General features: G+C 51.4%; 1 protein-coding gene across 1 annotated transcript; it reads left to right on the plus strand.

Moving 5' to 3' along the window:
- The first annotated feature begins 4,926 nt into the window (after nucleotides 1-4,926).
- On the plus strand, nucleotides 4,927-20,688 carry TFAP2E (transcription factor AP-2 epsilon). Its single transcript, XM_037498818.2, has 7 exons — nucleotides 4,927-5,222; nucleotides 5,531-6,004; nucleotides 6,461-6,512; nucleotides 15,816-16,038; nucleotides 17,324-17,442; nucleotides 17,982-18,123; nucleotides 19,773-20,688. The coding sequence occupies exons 1-7, from the start codon at nucleotides 5,196-5,198 to the stop codon at nucleotides 20,053-20,055; spliced, it is 1,320 nt and encodes a 439-aa protein (XP_037354715.1). The 5' UTR covers nucleotides 4,927-5,195; the 3' UTR covers nucleotides 20,056-20,688.
- Nucleotides 20,689-20,930: the final 242 nt, after the last annotated feature.

Below are 20,930 nucleotides of genomic sequence, written 5' to 3' on the forward strand. Positions count from 1 at the left end.
AGGTACATCATCCAGTTTTCTTAGAGTCCACAATCCTAGCTTTTAAAATCCCATATTTGAATATTGATCATTTAAAAAAAAAAATCACTACTGCCTCAACAACATCTGCAGGCCAGATAAGGCTTTTGGGTCACTAGCTGTTCACCTCTGTTCTATGCCAAGTGAGAAAGGGAAGGGTCTTCAGCAGGATACAGGAGCCAATCACCCACTGCCTCACCAGGTCTGAACTTAAGCTGGTCCTTTGGCCCTCATTTTGCAAGTTGTTTTCTACCCGTGGGCCTACACGCATTCACAGAGCTCCATCTCCATGTGCCAATCAGTGGTGGGCTGTGTAAATATGAAAAGCTAGACCCTGCCCTCAAGCAGCTTAAAATCTAGCAGGGAAACAGACAAGGCAACAAACAACCTGGAGATGAAAGCATTACTTCCTTGGAATCTAAACAAAGAGAGCCCCTCAGTCTAAGTCCAAGAAAACTCAGAGGGTGAGGAGAGGTATGCCAGGTAGATAAGCAGAGGAACAATGGGTATAAAGGTATGCCGACTAGGTGGCTGCAAAGAGTTGATCAGCAGTAAATGGAAGAGTGTGAAGTGGGCAGTGTTGGAAGATGATGTTGCACCAGTGGGCATGGACTAGATCTTTCAAGTCCTGGTGTGTTGTGCTAGGCAGCTTAGCTGTGGGAGAATGCTGAAACTGCAGAATTTTGAGCAGATTGAAAATGACCCAGTTTGCATTTAAGAAACATGGCTTTGACTGCAAGAGGAACAACTGAGGCAGAGAACTCAGAAAAGAAATAAGATGTCTGAATCAAACCAAAGCCAGTGAGAATGAAGAAAATATAGATAGGAGTCAGTTACTAGGGCTTGGTGATTCATTGCAAGTGAAGAGGATAAAGATGGCTCCCAGATTCCTGACCTGGGCCATTGAGTGGAGAATGAGGCCATTCATCATCATGGGGAACAGTGGGAAAGAAACAGGTTTGTGCAAAATATATACTTGTTTTGGTAAATGGTAAGAATTCATGCTGCTGGTGGGATATCCAGGAGACAGTTGCTTTCTGCATCTGGAGCTTGGAGAGAGGTCTGAGTGAGTGACAGATTTGGGAGTTGTCAGTACAGAGGGTCCTTAAAGCCAAGGGAGTAAGTGAGATCATGTGGGAAGTGACAAGAGAAGGGAAGGGTTCCAAAGCTAGCAGCAACTACTCATAGGGCTGTTCTTGTGCAGAGTGGAAGCCAACTCCTGCAGAAAACTTCGTGTTACAAGGCAGACTGAGTTCTGTACTTTAGTGAAGGATGGTCAGAAAGTTCTGGGCTCCGGATGGGGGAAGAGGGATGGGCGGGACAGGCAGGGTTAGGATAACTTGGCTAAACCAAGCTAGTTCCAGGAAATTCAGCTGCGAGGGAAAAAGGGGGACCTAAGCTGCAGTTGTGAGATATAACCACGAGGTGGCACCTCAGAATCTTCCTGAGCCAGATTTCCTGGCATCCTGCAAACAGGCCCTGAGTAGGAGGCTGGCAAGAGGGTGGCTGTGTCAATAAAGGAGGCAGACCTGAGTATTTTCTTAACATAAAGTCCACATGCAAGTTCGCTGATTCAAAAGAGAGGGAAAATTTTGAGCCTAGGAAAAAAGCAATATGACAAGTATGCCTAATGGGATTCCATGTATGTGTGAACATGCACACCTATGTGCCAATATATGTCCTGTGTTCTGTGTGCATGTGTGTTTCCCTTGGATATCTCTGTGTGTGTGTTGCATGGGCCATGTGTCAAGAGGTGTCTGCACATATACCCCAGTGCACATCCCAAGCCTTCACATATATGCGTGTGTCCCAGAGAGTAGGCAAATAGCAATGCCTATCTCTATCTCAGAAAGTGAGGTGTCCCTAAGCCCTGAAAAAGAAAGATCACAGGGCTGCAGCCAGAGGGTCCTGAAGTCTTTAGGAGCCCCAAAAGCCTCAGCAGGTCATGGAGAACTTGCCTCATCCCGAACATGCCACAGGTAAGAATCACTCACTCATCAAATGAGCTCCTGCAATTATACTTGTGTTCTGTCTAGTTACCATGGTCATGTTCACGTGGAGGATCTAAAGGACCTAAAGGATCCCTCACTAGACCATGGGATTCATAAATGTGTTCATTGTTTCATTTATCATTTATTTAACAAGCATTCATTGAGCACCTGCCATGCACCAAGCCTAATGCTAGTTACAGTCTGTTTTCTCCTTTCATCTTCTTGTGCAGCAGATCATGAGGCAGGAAAGAAAAATTAATTGCAGCTGCAAAGAGCCTGGAATGCTGGTTAGAGTGTTTAAACTTTTTTCCCCTGAAGATGTGCCCAGGGGGTCTCCCGGAAATTTTTCAGGAGGGAAATAACGTGGTCCAGTCACTCATGTTGCTGAATGAAATTAGAATTGGATCAGAAGAGATATGACTGAAGTCATGGACCAGTTAGGGGGTTGTTGAAATGGCCTAGGCAGTGGTTCTCAAACTTTAGTGTCCTGAGTCACCCTACTGGCTTATTAAGAACACAGGCTGTATTGATGATTCATAGGTGGTCTGCAGTGGGTCTAAGAACTAGCACTTCTAGCAAGTTTGCAGGTGTTATACATACGCGACGCTTGAACACTTTGAGAACTATTGGTCTATAAGGAAAAGTATGGTGGTGTAAGATGCTGGCAGAGAGGCAGAGAGAGACTTAAGGGTTAGACATGAAAACACTCCATGAGGATTAGCATATGCAGGTGAAGGGAAGGTCTGAGTCTGGGGAGATTGTTTTTAATTTGCAGAACAGTGGTGCCATTTACTATAGAACAAAGCAGTTTGGGGTTGACGGTGGGAGTGGAGATGTGGAATTCAGTTGGGGACTTGGAAAAACTCGGCTGGCTGCAGCCAGATATCTGGAGAAAATATTAAGTTGGCACTGGCATCTGGAGGTCTGGATTTCTAGTGAGATCACAGACCACAGATGACAAGGGGGGAGATAAGAGCAGATAGGTAGTCATTAAAGTTTTGAAAGAGGATGAGCTCACTTATCAAGAGAGTAGACAGGAAAAGACAGAAGCTTTGGCCTGAGACTGAATAACTGACCTTAAAGATGAAAAGAGGAGGTAGAGAAGAAGACAGAAAAATGGATAGAGTAGTAAGGAAGAGAATGGAGAAGGGAGTGTCTTCCGCTGCAGGGAAGTAGGATGAAGAAACCAAAGGAAGCCTCCAGACAGGCAAGCTATCTGGTCATTCGGCCTTCCCAAGCCTGCTGGAGAATCCCCAGGGGAAGCCCAGAGCTGAGCAGGGCTCCTCAGGCTCCCTGTCCCTGGACTTCTCCGAAAGGGGTCCACCAACCTGCATGCCATGCACTGACTTCAATTAACCTGTGAACCTGGGCTAATCCCTTTTCCTCTCTGACCTCAGTTTCTGCACCTGCAACAACAAAGTAGGGGACATATACACCTGTCCTGGAGTCTCGTTTCTAAAGTCCTGTGGTTGAAGTTGGGAAATGGGAAGCGGTTCCGTGACACAATCCACACACCCACATATAGAGACACACTAACACTCCTGACGTCTGATCTGTCCTGGGCACAAAGATTGCAGAACTGCCCAAGTCTGCTTAGTTCGTCACCCTAGCAGATGGTTCTATCCTCCAGAACATTCTTAGTGATGAGTTCTCAGCTGCTGGAACATTACCTCCCCCTTTCCCAGAATCCACCAGATAGAATGGACCTAGACCTGAGCTCTGCACCTGCCCTGTGCCTTCTGAGACATCCTTCTCAAGCCTCCTGCATATACAGCCTGTGGATTCAGTTTTGCCTCCATATCCCTTTCTCCTCTAGTCTGTCTCAATATTTCCCCATTTTCTTGCTCATTCTCTACTTCACTAGCAAGGAATCTAAAACAACAACAACAACAAAACACTTCTAGTCCTTTCTCTCCTCCCCTACTTTTTGTTGTTGACAGTGTAGAAACTGAGGTCAGAAAAGGGATTTGCCCAGTGTCACCGGTTAATTGGAGTCAGGACTAAATTCTAGGCCTGTGAGTTTCAGGCAATACAAAGTAGTAATCCTGAGCAGAGAGAGAAGAGAACTAGAGGTATTGCTCTGCCCTATGACTAGCAGCTTGACCTTGGGCAAGTCATTTAACTTCTCTGTGCCTCATTTTCCTCCCCTGAGGTAGGCATAATGATATCTGTCTCATCGGGTGTTGTGGGTTTCAAAATTCAATATTCATCAACTACTTAGCACACAACCTGACACACACTGTGATAAATGTTTGTTGTGGTTATTTCTATTATGCCCTGATCTGAGAGTCTTCTCGCTTTCTTTCCCTTTGCCTTTAGCATTCCTCTCTTTTCCCTTTTTTTACCCCTAGTCCCTGCTTCTCAAGAAGGGAGGGCTGGATTTGGGGAGACAGAAAGAGAAAGTGACTGCGGAGCCTGGAACAGGCTTGAGAAACAGCCAGTAAAAGGTTCGCGCGGACACACACACACACATACATGAGTCGTGGGCTTCAGTCTGCAGCTCACCAAATTGTTCCACATTCCTGATCACCCACCTTATCTATTGCCCCGTGAAATAATTAGAGAAAGAAGTGACGGTACCCATTTTACAGACAAGGAAGCTGAGGCCGGAGAAGTGCATCCAAAGGCAAGGATGCAATGGAGCAGAGGCGCAAACCCGGGGTCCTCAAGTCCCTGCCTCGAATCCTTCCATTTCAACACCCCTGGGAGCCTGGAATCTCGAAGGCGGCTCAGACCCGCGGGCTTGGATTCTTGCCCGGCTACCAGCCCACGGCGTCGCGCCAAAGCCCCGCCTCCCCCTGAGCGGCCGCTTGGGAGAAGGGCGAAAGCTGCCACCGCGTGTCTCTTTAATGCGCGCCCCCGGAGGCCCGGCGCGCCCCCGCCACTATAATTGGAGTGCATGGAGCAGGCTGCGCTCAGAGGAAGAAGGCGGGCACCGGGCACCAGTTGACCGACTTTTTCAAGTGCGATCAGCGCCCGCCGGGCTCAGTCCCGCCCCCATGGACCCGCTCGGGGGCGCCCGCAGCTGAGGACCCGACGCCCGCTGGGCTCCGGGCTCGGGGGCGCCCCGCCGACGCCAAGGGACCCCGGGCGGGCTGTGCCGGCTCCAGCGCCTCTTCCCGCCGCGCTCGCCGTCGGGCGAGAGAGCCGCCGCCGCCACGCCTCGCGCCCCGCGCTGCCCGCCCCATGCTGGTGCACACTTACTCCGCCATGGTGAGTTGTCCGGGCTGGGGGCGCAGGAGACACCGGGCGGGGAGATCGGGGAGCCTGGGCGCTGGACGTTCCGAACCTCCTCCTCCAGCGAGACGTCGGGGGGAAGGAGCTAAGGGACTCCGCCAGCTGAGGACGGTGCGCGCAGGGACCGCTGTCCCTAGCCCCCGGCCCCCGCAGTCACTTGGAGATAGAACTTCGGGTCTGGGGAGGTGGCCAGGACGGCAACTGGACCCTGACGGGCTGAGGAGGGAACTTACCCGCCGGGGTCCTGCCCGTGGGTGACCTAACGCGCGCTTCTCCTTCCCCAGGAGCGCCCCGACGGGCTGGGCGCAGCGGCTGGCGGCGCCCGCCTGTCGTCTCTGCCCCAGGCGGCCTACGGACCTGCGCCTCCGCTCTGCCACACGCCGGCCGCCGCAGCCGCCGACTTCCAGCCGCCCTACTTCCCGCCGCCCTACCCGCAGCCGCCACTGCCCTACGGCCAGGCGCCCGATGCCGCGTTTCCCCACCTGGCCGGGGACCCCTATGGTGGCCTGGCACCCCTGGCGCAGCCACAGCCGCCACAGGCCGCCTGGGCCGCGCCTCGCGCCGCCGCCCGCACTCACGACGAGCCGCCCGGCCTGCTGGCGCCGCCCACCCGTGCCCTGGGCCTCGACCCGCGCCGCGACTATGCCGCTGCGGTGCCCCGGCTCCTGCACTGCCTGACCGACGGCGCGCACGGCCTGGCGGATGCGCCCCTCGGCCTCCCGGGGCTGGCGGCACCGCCCGGCCTAGAGGACCTGCAGGTGAGGCCAGAAGGGCCCGGGATGGGCCACTACCCCCTCGGTGATTTAGGTAGGATTCGTTGAAGGCAAAGAGTGAGGAATGCATCCCAGAACCCGAGTTTTCTCCCATCTTGCCACCTCTCTCTGGTGACTCAGAGAATGTGTCCCAGGGTTAGTCACACCCTGGCCTTTAAGGCCGGCTGGCCCTGAGTCCTTGCACAGCACCTGATGACTGCAACTCTTGGTAGAGTAAAAGGGCAGGGATTGAACCACTCCTGTCCCTCCACACTAGGCCAAGAAGGGCAACTATGCCTAGTCCAGTTGTGAGAAAGAGAAGTCATCCAAGTTTTCAAATTCCCTTTTTGCACGGCACAGGGAGGTACCGTGTCTGGTTGAAGAGGTTGTCAAGCCTTGGGGAATCCTGGTACCGCCTATCTGGCCCAAGGTTATTTGGTCACCATCCTTTCCTACTTGCAGATCATGGATGAGCCAGGAATGAGCCTTCTGGACCAGTCTGTGATCAAAAAAGGTAAAAAAATGGTGTGTTTCTGCCAGGGCAGAAGCAGGGGAGATGGTGCAGGCCCCGGGGCACACAGACCCATTTTCTTCCCTATGGTGTGTGTCTCCTGTGCTTTGCCTGGCTCCGTGGTCACTGGGCACTCTTCTGGTTGGGAGGGCAGTGGAGGCTGGGAGCCTGGCCAGAGCTTGAGCAGCCATGCCTGTTGGTGAGTTGACCCCAGGACCAGTCCGTGCACTCAACTGGCTCCCCTCACAAGCCAAGGCCCCACAGGGGCCTGGCCTCTCCCTGCCTAACGAGGGCATTCTTGTGGGTCTGGAGTTAATTTGCAGAACGAGTTAAACCACTTTCCTGTTTCCTAAGAGGTGGGAATGGGGGTGCTGTTCCCACGGATTTGTTAAATGATTTCCACATTACTGAGTCTTAGCATTTCCTAGCCTGGCTCGAGCTTTCTGCCAGCTTCCTTCCCAAGAGGGAGGGGGAGGGACTCACATTTCCCTGGAGAATTTTTTCTCCTGGCGGGAGCCTCTTTTGGAGGCGAGGGTTAGGGAAGCTGGTGCGTGAGTAAAGTCCACTAGTTAGCCTTGTGCAAGGAGGGTCAGGGCCTACCTGCTCCTGGGTGTGGGTGTGTATGTGAGAAGGTCTTGTACATGTTTATATGTGCCTTCCTAGGTATCTTTTTCTTAGTGTGTGTCTCTGTTACTGTGTGTGATGCATGTCTGTTACGTTGGTGCACATTTCCATATGGTTGGGTGTGTATGTCAGGGTCTCTGATGTGCCCTAGAATTTATTCTTTAGCACTGAGGACCTCTAAGCACAATGAAACTTGCTCCCTGTGTGTTGTGGGGGTTGTTTGTGTTTCTTTGCATTAGTAAAAGCCGAAGGTTTTAGACCTGCCCTCCAGTGGATTTTCTGGTCTGAGGGCTGAGTTCCAGTTATGCCAGGAAAAGGTGAGAAAGAAAGCAAGGGAAAGACAGAGACAGAGATTCAGAGGGGTCAGGGCATGGGGGGCGGACTTTAGATTTGGGGCTGGTACTCAGAAGGGATTCCTAGGCTCAGACAAGCCCTTCATGCCTCAGGAAGGTGCTGCTCACTGGGGATTTGGCTTGAATTGTTTTTCAAAGGAGTGAACTCAAGCCCTAGCTCTGTTTGCCCTCCAGGTGTACTCAGAGGAGACAGACAGGGGTGGGGTTCTGGGATTGGGGGTTTGAGGGCTGGAGCTAGGGCTGGGGGACCTGGGACTTGGGGTGTGTGTGGGAAAGATGAGGGGTCTTCGAAAACCTGAGGGCTCCAGGTATTGGAGCTGTGTCGCCTGGAGATAGGAGTGTCAGGAGGCTGCTGGGAACCCACTGCCTGGAACGGGGCGGAGGTGTGTATTCTGGACCTAGCTGCAGGGTGCTGCTTTGGTTTAATGGACTTTCTGGAATTCCAGGAAAGGGAGAGCTTGCAGTTGGCAAGAGCCAGTTGCTGGGCTGTAGCCACTGGAAAAATGACCGTGGTTTGAACTCTCCTCTCCCCTGTTCCTCTTCCCCTACCCCACCCCAGACCACTTCTGAAGGGCTTGCGCTCCAGAATTTGGAGGACTTCGGTTTACTGACTCCCTGGGGAAGCCCAGTCTCTAGCACTTGCGGAAGGAAGGAGTGGGAATCTCTGCCCCGGGCAAGTGCAGAAGGATCAGCTGGGGGGCTCCGAGCACTTAAATCCCCAATCCCCAGGTCAGAGCCAGGTGGGGAGGCTACCTGCAAGGAGGGACTGCAATTTCCCGGAGTTGATTTCTCTCAAAGGACTTTAGCTTCCATTACCCGGGTCCTAGATGCACGACCGTATCCTGAAAGGTTGTCCCAAGAACACAAATGCGGGCCGGGCTGCTTCTGCGCGCCGGTTCCAGGGCGAGCGTGCGCGCTGGTGCAGCGCGGGGCGTCCCCGGCGGGCACGGGTGCGCACCCCACCCGGCCGCAGCGTCACCTCGCCGGCGGCCACGCGGCGCACCTGCCACCTGGGCTGGGAACTGCGCCCTGAGCCCCTCTCCCGGGACGTGAGTTACCACCCCGATCGCCGCAGCCAAGAGGTGCGGGTGAGAACCCGGGCTTCCTGCGAAGAAAGCGTGCGGTTCGCGAGCGGCGAGCTGGGCCTCCAGCTGGTGCGGCGGGCCTTTGGGAGCAGAGGGTCAGAGGGTCAGTACCCACGTTTTCGGGCTTTGCGAACGCCAAAGCAGAGCTGGTCCCCTGAGGTCCCGATCTAAGAGGGTGCGTGGCTCGCCTCGGAGCGCAGCCGCGGGCGCGGGAAGCGGGCGTGCGGCAGGAGCCCCGCATCCCGAAGCTTCCAGGCCCCGCTCAGCAGGCAGTTTTCTGCCGTCTCGCGGGACTGTGGCCACTGAGCCACCCCTTAGCGGGTGAGGATTAGCGTTCTTCTTCGTCCTCAGGCCCTTCGGACAGCAGCTGGAGTCCGTCTCCTGGCTCAAAGACCTCTCTGACACCGACGCGGTAGTGGGGATCCCTGCTCCCCCTGGGCCCTGGAGTTGCACACTGTCGCCCTTAGCCAGCCGAGGCTTCTGATTCCTTCTGCATCTCCCGACCCCGGCGGGAGCGGCGCCTTGAATCGCTGGCTGTTGGGGTCCTGGTGCAAAACGGTGCCCCAGAAAGGGCCTTCCTACTTGGAGGGTGTGTCTGGGAGGGGAGCCTGGAAGCTCTCCCCGCTCAGACTTAGGTGGTTAAATCTCCGCTTCTCCAGCACGAGCCCGGAAAGGGAGGCGAGCTGGGCCTCCGCAGATACTTCCAGGCCAGTGGCCCGCTGCAGCCACATGTGGGTCAGGGCATGGCACGTTGGGCACAGGCCCACCTGGAGGGAGCCCTCCATTTAATGCAGACATTTGTCACCTCCAGTTTTGCGACCTGCCGGAGGGATTCTGACCTAGGAATTCTGACCTAGGTGTTCTCTTGTACCAGTCGGTCGGTCAGTCAGTCCAGGTAGGAGCTCAGAGGAGAAGCAGTGAGTGCCCCAGGTGGGGCGTCTTCAGGGGAAGAGACTTTTGGACAGAGCTCGGTAGGGGCTCCAAGGGTATCTGTTGAGTGAATTGTGAAGGGTGTTCAAATCTGAGTGCGCTGGGAGAGGGGCTGGGAGAGGGGCGTAGACAGAGCTATTTTCACCGCACAGCATGTGCAAGAGCCCTGCCAGTGACACAGTCCGAGCAAGGAGAAAAGTTCAAAATAAATCTCCGTGGGTTTCAGGTTATACAGTCACAGTTGGAGAAGATGTGAGAATTGAGGCTGTCCTCTGGGGAAAGTGGGTGCTTTGGAATGGGAAATCCCTCTCTGCTGGGCTCCATTACATTACGGGACCTCAGGGGGTCTGGCTGGGGCTGACATAAATAATCAGGGTCCCCTTGTCTCCTTCACTGACCTTGGCTCCGGAGGAGGAAAAGGGAGATGGGGAGGGACTGGGGAGTACATTTCCTAGCAGGGCCAGGCCCAGGGTGAAGTGAGTGAGGTGCTCATCTCAGCCACAAGATTTAAGAGGGTCCCCCAAACCCTAATCAAGTTGAATAATATATTATTTTGCATTTAAAATTTTTAAATGCAAAAATCCCTGGTAAGCAACATATCAAATTTTACATGAAAACAGCCTGACCCTGCATTCCATAACCCTGCCTCACTTGCCTCCCAGACCTCTGTCTGCCCCAGAAAGTGACTTAAAAACTAGTGCCTGTTCAGACATAGTTTGGAGGGTACCTGAGGGCAACGTGGAGCATGGGAGTGAAAGATGGAAGCCGTGCTAAAGGAAACCTTCTGACAACTGTGAGAAGGAAACAACCAGCAGGTCCCGGCCGGGGAGAGGGGAGGACACTGGACAGGATTGGGAAGAGGATCTGCCTTCCTCCTGGGATCCTCCCCCAAGGTACCCTAAAGTGATCTAAGGGAAACGCCTCAGTGTTACCTGGGGTGCTTGCTTAAAAATGCAGATTTCCTGGGCACCCCCACAACTACTGAATGAGAATCCCTGGAAGTTTGCATTTTTAAAACTGGTTTATTGAAGCAAAATTTACATTCCTAAAATCCATCCATTATAAGAGTACAATTCAATGACTTTCAGTAAATTTAGAGTTGTGTAAACATTACCATATCTGTTTTAAGACATTTCTATCACCTCAAAAATTTCTTCATTTCCATTTATAGCTAATCCTTATTCCCATCCCAAATTTTAGGCAACCACTAATCTGCTTTCTGCCTAAAATTTGCATTTTCTGGACATGTTCTATAAATGGAATATATAAATATACAGAACATATAAATACACAGATTTTTGCATCTAGCTTCTTTTCCATGTTTTTGAGAGTTATCCCTGTGTAGTCAGTGCCATTTGTTTGTTTCTTTTTATCGTTGAGTGATACCCTACGGCATGGATGTCACTCATAGTTGCCTGACACGGGTTGTTTTCACTTTTTTGCTCTTGTGAATCGTACTTCTGTGATCCTTCAGGACGTGTCTTTGTGTGGACATGTGTTTGCATCTTGCTTAGGTAAATGCCTAGGAGTGGAATTGCTGGACTTTATGGTAAGTTTGTATTTAATTTTTAAAGAAACTGCCAAGCTGTTTTCTAAAGTGACTGTGCTATTCTGTATTTCTACTAGCAATGTGTGAGGGTTCCAGTTTCTCCAACATCCTCATTGGCACTTAATATTTGTTTTTTTTAATCATAGTTACCCTAGTGGAATCTCAGTAGAGTTTTAATTTACGTTCCCCTAATGACTTATAGTGTTGAACACTTATTCAAGTGCTCCTTAGCCATTCATTTGTCATTTTTAGAAATGTCTATTCACATATTTTGACCATTTTCTAATTGGGTTGTTTCTCTTATTGCTGAGTTATAAGAATTCTTTGTATATTCTGGATACACATCTTTGGTGAGATGTGTGATTTGCAAATATTTTCTTCAAGTCTTTGGTGTGTCTTTTCATTTTCATAATATCTTATGAACTTCTGATGAAGTTCAACTTATATTCTTTACTGGATAATGCTTTTGGGGGTTTACTAGGAACTCTGACCAGCCTACGGTCATGAAGATTTTTATCCTGTTTTCTTCTAGAAGGAAGTACAATTCTGGAAGTGTCTGTTGCACACTCCCAGGCTCAGTGGTCAGGCCATATCTACCACCTGTGGAGAGAGTAGACTTGTGTGTGAGCCTCTTACCTCACTGATTGGATAACTGGGAACTCTTGTGTCTGTAATCTGGTATATATGAGGATGGCTCTGCATGTGTGACCAGAGGAACAGCATGAACAGACCACGTCAGCATTAGGAATCACCATGCATGGGAGATACCTCCAAGGAGATACCTTCTCTCCTTGCAAATCTCTGCTATTTTAATTCCCACCTCTATGACTATCCCTTTCCCAGGCCACCTGTTTCCCTAAATTAGGCTCCATTGTTTTGCCATTTTTTGATGGAAGAGGATCTGAGAAAAAGGGGACAAGTGGGAAAAGCAGCAGGGTCTATCACTGATATACACAAACATATCCTCTCCTCATACACCTGCACTTAGCTGCACCTATGTTTACATAAATCTGGCACACATTCTATGTTTAAATATATTAACAGGAAGAAAAGCACTTACAGATATCCATGTGCATGCTGTCATATTCCTGCCACAGAGAAGGGTAGAGACTGTGTATATAGCTGGCGCTCAGTGTTTATTGAATGACTAAGTGTGCACATGCACAATCTTACCCTCACAACCGTGACTATAGAGAACATAATCATTTTGTGATACTCGTGTATCACACATGTCCCTATTTGTACATCCACAGCGTTACACAGCCTTGTCGCTCTTTCCTTTCACAGGACCTGGCCTCAGGGGTCCCCAGTTTTTCTTTTTAATTAAAGATTTATTTTATTTATTTATGCCTACAAGAGCTGGAGTGTAGGCCAGGGATACAGGGGGGTGAAAGAGTGGGGACAGAGACAGAGTGGGGAGCAGAACTAGCAGATAGATTGACTGAAATACACTGCTAAAGGGAGAAGCAGGGAGTCCAGAGATCTAACTCTTGCTGCAGTGGCTATAGATAGCTTCACAGTGCTGAGACTTAACCCCTTGCGCCACCAGGGAGGTCTTACCCCCCTTCCTAACCCAGGTTTTAAAAGAAATTGGATGGAGGAGGCTACTGGAGGAAAGAAGAAATTTCTGTTGCTCTGAGTATTCCTCACTCTGGGAGAGGGCAAGGATTAGAGTAAAATGAGTAAGGCAGGATTGTACAACAACAGGATCAAAACCTGTTTCTAATTAAAATTTTGTTATTTTGTCACCATGGACTTTTTACATTAGTTTTTATTTTTTTAATATTGCACTAAAGTATTGTTTATTTTGATTGCTGGGTTTTTTGGTGACTCCTTAAATTTTATATCCAAGTCAGTGCCTCACTTGCTTCACCCTAACTTTGATCCTGTTCTGGAAACAGAGAACTTGCCTGGGGTGGGAAGTGTGTGCTACTCATTCTCTCCTTATACCACCCCCAACCCCACCTCCACCTCTCCACCTCTCTCACTCACCCCCATTCCTGACCCTTTGGCCCTTCCTTGATGCCTGAATGGGGGCCCTGAGGGGATGGGCAGTTTAACTATCAGTTGCTAACAAAGGAATTCTTTCTCAACACTCCCACCACCCCAATCTGGGCTGTGGGCGATCACTCTTTTTCCCATTTCAGATTTCGAGGGTTCTTGCTTCAGTCATTTATTCCACATTCACTGATGTCCACTTATGCCAAGCTTCTGCCCCCAGGACATACCTAGTTGGTGGGGAAGAGAGACATGGAAGCAGACAGGATGGTTTAATGTGGTAAGGACAGGGATGGAAGATGAGAGGAACGAGGGGAAGGGGTTTGCACTGAGATATACCTGAGCTGCGGCCTGGGAAGGAGAGGGCCCTTTTCAGACAGTGAGCAGTTCTGTGGGGCTCAGTGAGCTTCCATGCTGATGACCCCCGCCCTTGGTGGTGCTTCACCTGGTTCCACTTGGCCTGTGTTGGGATTTTTAATGCTTGAATTTGTGGCCGATGTTTAATGTTTAAAACCAAGACATTTCACATAGAAATCCAAAATCCTGGTCTCAACAGCAAAAAAGCAAATGGAGAATTGTGGTAATGTTGGTGTGTCCTACTCAGTTGTTGCACCCATCTGGCACCTTCCTTCCTGGGGTAACCTGTTGTGCTCCCCCTCTTTGAACTCCAGAGCTGTGTTGTCCATTGTGTGGGCCACTGGCTGTGTGTAGCTGTTGTGCCTTTGAAATTTGGCTTGTTTGAATTAAGACGGGCTACAAGGGAAGAATATGCACTGGATTTTGAAGACTAAGTACAAGAAAAGAATATAAATAGTTCATGGATAATTCTGAAAATACTGATGACTTCTCAGTGACCATACCTTAGATATATTAGGGTAAATAAAATAGATTAAAATTAATTTCACATTTCTTTCTACTTCTTAACAATGGGGCTACTCAAAATTTTGTTTACCTATGTGGGTCACAGCATGTTTCCTTTGGTTAATCCAAAGGACAAATGGAGGACAAACCGGAGGGGTAGGCAGGGTTCTGGCAGGAAGGAGGTGGGAGGGGCACTGTACGCTTAGTATACGAACTGTGGACTCCTTGTGATCAGAATTTTACTCATTTTTACTCCTTGCTTGCTGTAACCTCTTTGAACTTTTATTTCCTTCATTTGAGATGGGAATGGATAACAGCATCTATTCCACAGGGCTGTTTCCCTGAAGCACTTGGTATACAGTTGGCACTAGCTGGGACTTGCTTCTCAGGAAAACCACCAGGCGCTGACTATTTAGGGGTGAGGGGGTGATGTGTTTCCGAAAGCTCCCTCTAGAGCAGGGCAGAGAAACAGATCAGGCAGGGGCTATGCAGACACTCAGCAGGGGAGATTTGCGCGCGCGTGCGTGCGTGCGTGCGTGCGTGCGTGCGTGCGTGCGTGCGTGTGTGTGTGTGTGCGTGCGCACATGGGGACCTGGAAGCACCAGACTAGGTGCTGGGTGGGCTATGGTGAAGAGACCTGTGAGGGGCCTCACTGAGGGCTCTGCTGGATGATGGTGGAGGGTGGTTATGGCCTAAAGAGGGGAACATGGGAGGGCTCTCTGCCAGGTCAGGGGCCCAGTCAGTCCTGCTTACCTCTGATTCCTGAGGCCTCAACACTCACAGATCCAGGCAAGAAGGGGCCCAACAAGTACTAGCCAAATGGCTAGAAGGCTCAGAGACCTGTCTTTGGGACCGCAGCCTAGGCTTGCCACTGGTCCTGCTTCTACCTGCCGTGTGGGCTCAGGCACACTGCTCTTTCCTAGACTGGCTGGCTTTTGTCTCCTCCTCTGTACAATGGAAATAACAAATATTGTCCCCTAGGGGTGTCCTGAGGATTTACCTGGCACAGGGAGTTCTCAGTAATTATTGGTCCCCACTTTGGCTTCGCACTCCATCTCATGCCCCAGTGCCCACGCACGCACATGCGCGCGCGCGCACACACACACACACACACACACACACACACACCTGCCTTCTCTACCAAGACACTCACTTCCTTGAAAGAAGAGGCTCTCTTCCCTCTGAGGCTAAGCAGGAAGATGGAGGTTAGATTGCAGGAGGAACTTTCTTTCAGAGTCAAGAGTGTCCAAGCGGGTTTTAGAAAATTCACTTCTCAGATTCGCTTTCCTGCCTCTCATAGATATTGGTAGATAATTAGCAAGGACTTGGAGGTGAGCATCCCAGAGTCACGTGGCAAGGAGGGGGCCAGGCTGTGGTCTCATGGGACCATAACTTCCCTATCCCTGGGATGTGGGAGTTCAAAGCCTCCAGGCCCCTCAGTGATCTGTTGGGGGGTGGGGTAAGACACGGCTGGGCTCCGCTGCTGCATGGGAAGCCTGCCTCCAGCTCAGACTCCATTTCCTCACTGCCAACTCCCTCTCTGATTGCACAAGCCAGAGATCCAAGACTCTGCTGAAGCTGTTTGAGTTTTAACAGGGAACCAGCCTGACTCAGTGTAGGGGACATGGGTTCAAGAGCCAGACAACTCGAGGCTCAGTTTCTATCACCCACTAGCTGAGTGAACTTGGGTGAATCACATTAACGTCACTGTGCCTCAGTTTCCTTTGTAAAGCAGGGATAGTAGAACCTCCCTCAAAGGGGCTGAGAGTTTAGATGTGGCTGTGTGCGCAGCGTGCAGCACACATTTGGTGCCTCATCAATGCATGCACTCCATAGTTGGCTAGCGCCCTGTGTCCCCTGGCTCAGTGTTGTCTCTCTCTCCCTTGCTCTTGCTTCTGCTCCACAGTCCCCATCCCCTCCAAAGCCAGCAGCCTCTCGGCCCTCACATTGGCCAAAGACAGCCTGGTTGGTGGCATCACGAACCCCAGTGAGGTCTTCTGCTCCGTGCCAGGCCGGCTCTCACTGCTCAGCTCAACGTCCAAGTACAAGGTGACGGTGGGGGAGGTCCAGCGGCGACTCTCGCCTCCCGAGTGCCTCAATGCCTCCCTCCTGGGTGGCGTCCTCCGCAGGTAGGAAGGTCAGCCCACTACTCCATGCACAGTGTCTGGACCAAAATCCTGGTCATTTCAGACCTTCTCAGGGGGTCAGAGAAGGGGCAACCTCATCCCAGACCACAAGGTCATCTCTGCCTCTGTCTCTCTGGGAGTTTCTGCATGCCCTGGGGGCAGGCCCATGTCCCCAGCAGCTCCCATAGGTCTGTAGGCTTGGGGTGAAGGGTGGAGAAAGAAGGGGTGGAAGGTCACCCCTATTGGGCAGGATGGACAAGGCTGGGAAGAGTGAGTGCCATCCTCACCTCCTGCCCCAGGAAAAGTACTCCCAGGACCCAAGGCCCTTTCCATGTGGCAGCAGAGATCTCCTTGGTGTGTGTGTTTTGGGTGGGGAGCATGGCGGTCCTCAGTGGGGAGCATGGTTTGTCTTCACAGTTGTGTGTCTATCTCTCTCAGCATGTCCTTGGGCCTGGATAGGGAATTTCTGCATCGGGACTGAGTTTTGATGTGTCTGAAGATGGTGTGTACGTGTGTGTGAGTGCATGTGGGGATGGCCAGGTGTGTTTCCACAACTGAGTTTCCTGTGTTACTAATCTTAGTGGGCTGTGTTGGTTAGAGAGTGTCCTGCTGTGTGTGTGTGATTGTGAATGCACCTGAAACTAGATACAGGAAGATCTACATGTCTGTGCCTCTGTGCATGGGGAATCTCCTTATTCCTGGCCTCATTGAGCACCCCAGAGTGGCTGTGTGTGTTCCTGAGTGTCCGTACATATCTCCCTGGGATCCAGATTTGACGTGAACGTCTGTTTCTGACTCCATCCCTGTGTGTCCCCAAGTGGCCGAGCTTGCATGTCTGTCTCTCCTGGTACATGTGTATGTCTCTACTCTTGGCCCTCAGTGCGTTCATGTGTGAGTGTCCCCAGTGACTGTGTGTGTGTTGCCCCATGTGTCTGTGTGTCTCTGTGCATCTCTGCATAGGTCTGTGTGTCCTGGGTAGCAGCATATGTCCCTGCTGGTGTGCTAAGATAGGACCCTAAGATGCTGACCTATCCTTCCCCACCCAGCTTGTCCCTGTAGTTGAGGATTAGAGATAAACAGAGGGCAGCTGTGTGCTAGGTATCCGGCACTCATCTTGGCTGTAAAGCCAAGGTTAAAATTAAGAAGAGGTTGGGACCAAGCTGAGGGTAGTCCCAGATCATCTCCAGAGTCAGAACCAAGCGTCAGCAGGGGTTGGTGGCGGTAGCAAGTGGCGGGCCACTTAGCCTACATGCATCTTTATAGACTGTCTTTCTCTGTGCATGTCAAGAGCTAAGTCCAAGAATGGGGGCCGGTGCCTGCGGGAACGCCTGGAGAAGATTGGGCTCAACTTGCCAGCTGGTCGCCGCAAGGCTGCCAACGTGACACTGCTGACTTCTCTGGTGGAGGGTGAGTGGGGCTCACTGTGTGGCTGTGTGATTGTGTCTTAACGCAGTTGGGGTGTTAGTCACATGGACGTCACGTGTGTCATGGATAAATAAGGGCTGTATGTGATATGCAGGTATAGTCTTTATGCGTCTGTTCTTGCACATGTGTTTTCACACAGTAGAGAGTGCCTCTAAGTGTGCATGTGTTGGGGTTGGGGAATGGCCAGCATGGAAAAGCATGTGGAAAAGCATGAAGAGGTGAGCCCCTTTCCTGGAGGTTGGCAACTGTGTTCTGTCACCTCGAGCTCAGGTTGTGTGATGCATGGGGGGCTCAGCTCACCACTCTGAGCTTGACCCCACCCCTGGCCACAGGAAGGGCAATGGGAGTGAGCCTGGAGCTAGGCTAAGGAGGGAAACCAGAGGAAGGTATCTACAGAAGCAGGGTGGGGCAGGATGCCCCTGGCCAGGGGCATCGAGGCTTTAAGGTTCAAGGTTGGACTCCCGATTCCAAGGTATGCCTGTCTGTAGCGGCAGCTCATCCGCCTGCTCTCTCCCCGCCAGGAGAGGCCGTGCACCTGGCTCGAGACTTTGGCTACGTCTGTGAGACTGAGTTCCCAGCCAAGGCAGCTGCCGAGTACCTGTGCCGACAGCATGCTGACCCTGGGGAGCTGCACAGCCGCAAAAGCATGCTGCTGGCTGCCAAGTGAGTGAGGGTGCCGCATGTGGTGCCGTGGGGCACTCTGCTTAGGCTGTCACTGGTGTACACACAGGCATATGCGGGGAAAACATAAAGATACCAAGTACGGGCACAATGGATTACACTCATGCATACCTGTGCCACCACACCCGCACACACTAGCTCCTTGCTGTGCACAGCGCAGGGCACGCATGGACGCCTGTGAACCTATCAGGGCTCTATACATCAGCAAAAAGCGATGTCGCAGGCAGGCTAACGCAGGGCCCTAGGTAGAGACCACACCCCATACACTGTTGCGGTCCCATTGTGGTTCTGAGGTTCTGTGGTCTTGCCATCAGCCCCTTTGCTCCAGTGACTTCCATCGGGCTACCAGTGCCCACACAGGTCCCCAGGTTGACCTCCCCTTGTGCTTCACACCTGACCCCTCTGAAGGTCTCACTGGCACCTCCCGTACCACCTTTCACATGCTACCACTTCAACTCGGGTTTCCTGGCCCCACTCCTGGGCTTTTATCCCAGCACCCTACTCCTCCCTCACCCTCCCAACCCCAAGAACCTTCTAAGGTGCCCATACCTATTTTACTGATTTTCAAACTAGGTTCTTTGGGGAGGCTTCAGGGCCTATTTAATTAATTGGTATTCCATTAGAATTTAGTTTTCAGAGAGGGTCCCACAGCTAGAAGGTACAGAGACAGAGAGAAGGGAAAAAAACACCAACTGGTGGGGTGCAATCCAGATTCCCGTGAAGGTCCCACAATCTGGCCTCCACAATCACCCACTCCAGCTGACCTACTTGCTCTCTTTAGCCCTCGCATACTTAGGCTTACCCTTCTCCTGTGTGGAGCATCATCCAGTCTCCACTTTCAAATCACAGCAGCCCTTTCAAATCACAAAAACACCTACCCTCCTCTGAGGCTCTTCTCAAGGCCCCTCGGCAGCAGTAGAATCCAGGCTCAGGGGACTATGAGGCTGCTCAAGTGGTAGCTGGATAAACAGCTCCAGGGCAGGCTCAGCTAACTCATCCAAGTGCTTCTTGGTCCCAGTGATGTCCAAGATGCTGACTGGGTTCCGAGGTGACACAAAGGTGCGACATGAATGAATGGTTGCAGCCTACAGCTGAATTCAAATCCGTTTAGTCACTTGGGCAGGTGGCCTAACCTGTCTGAAACCAGTGTCCTCATCCATATGATGATGGTACTAGGACAGTTGTGAGGATTGAGTGAGATGACACAGTGTGCTTAGCATAGCATCTAGGCCTCAGTTTAGCTATTATTTCAGTTATGTGAGGCAGAGTCTGGATTGTCCCCTAATTTCAAAGCCAAAGCTCTGTGAAGCATTGGGTGTAGGTTGGGGGTGGGAGAGAGGATCAAGAAAAGTTGCCTGGATAATGTAGGAGTGGAGCTGGACTTGGAATGTGGACAGCACATCCACAGAAGAGGTTGTAGTATGCTATTTACTAACTGTGTGATACTGAGCCAGTCAATTAACATTTCTGAACCTTACTTTCCTTTTCTGTAAAATGGGTAAGCTCATCTGCAGACTATCAGGAGGGCAAGCAACCATATACATAATGCATATAAAGTGCCCAGCGTATGTCGGGGCCTTCTCTGACTTAGGCCTTTGTCTTCTAACCGCCAGCTCTCCCTCTCCCACCAGGCAGATCTGCAAGGAATTTGTGGACTTGATGGCTCAGGACCGTTCACCGCTGGGCAATAGCCGCCCTGCACTTATCCTGGAGCCCGGGGTGCAGAGTTGCCTGACACACTTTAGCCTCATCACCCATGGCTTCGGTGGGCCTGCCATCTGTGCTGCCCTCACTGCCTTCCAGAACTACTTACTGGAGTCACTCAAGGGGCTAGACAAGATGTTTCTAAGCAATGCAGGCAGTGGGCATGGTGACACCAAAGCTTCGGAGAAGGATGCCAAGCATCGGAAATAATGCTTCCCCACTGCATGCCTTAAAAGGCTCCCAAGGCCTGAAATAAGGTCTCAGCTCCTGGGGTAGACATGAAAAGATTAAAAGGTGGGGTTGGAGTCAGGCCAGAAAGAGGTGTTCATCTAAAAAACCCACGCTAGGCATCTGGGCTGGATAAGAGGGAGGGGCAGCCTCTCTGTAGTGATTTGTTGATAAGGCTGCAGGACTTGCCTCAAGTGTGCAATTTCCTGACCCTTGAACAGGAAAGGGCTTGGGCAGGAAATGGCCATGGAAGAGCCTGATTCTTGGGGTAGAGCCCTGCATATTAAGGTGTCTGGGCAGCAGTGGGTGCTCCTAGGGATCAAGGCCCTGCTGTTTCTACTGATGGCTGAAGGGCTACTGAAAACAAATCAGAGGTGCTACTGAGGAGTTGGCTCCCTTCATCCCAGAATCTCCTACCCCTGGAAAAGGGGTGCTGGCAGGAGGCCCCAGTGGGCTCTCTGGACCCCTCCCACTCATGGAAAGTGGTCAGGAGGGGCCCTCAAGAAACAAAGACGATAAAGCACAAATTGCAGAACTTGAATTCAGGCTGCACTTCACTGTCCTGTTGCTGTCTGTTCTATTTATTTATATATATTGTAATTAAATTTAAAGTTTAAAAATGTCCAGTACAACTTATTTATCCCAATGAGAACGCGTTTCCCTGTTTTCTGCTCAGGCACTGATGTGTCCAACTGGATGAGGATGAAGGACACTTGCTCACAAAAGGCTGGGGGTGGGCTAGGAGGGGAAGACGTCAGGGACCGAGGTTGTTGCTGGGATTTTGTATTTGCTGTTGTTTCTCTTGACCCTGCAGTTAATGTACCTCCCCAAACCTCAGATTGCTTTCTCATTGTCTT

This window comes from Talpa occidentalis, unplaced genomic scaffold (genome assembly GCF_014898055.3).
Source record: "Talpa occidentalis isolate TD23 unplaced genomic scaffold, MPIMG_talOcc4v2.1 talOcc4.9, whole genome shotgun sequence".
Taxonomy (NCBI): domain Eukaryota; kingdom Metazoa; phylum Chordata; class Mammalia; order Eulipotyphla; family Talpidae; genus Talpa; species Talpa occidentalis.

Coding starts and splice junctions, on each gene's coding strand:
- TFAP2E (XM_037498818.2), top strand. CDS start 5,196: ATGCTGGTGCACACTTACTCCGCCATG. Junction 6,513..15,815: donor CCAGTCTGTGATCAAAAAAG/GTAAAAAAATGG, acceptor TCTGCTCCACAG/TCCCCATCCCCTCCAAAGCC. Junction 18,124..19,772: donor AGCATGCTGCTGGCTGCCAA/GTGAGTGAGGGT, acceptor CTCTCCCACCAG/GCAGATCTGCAAGGAATTTG.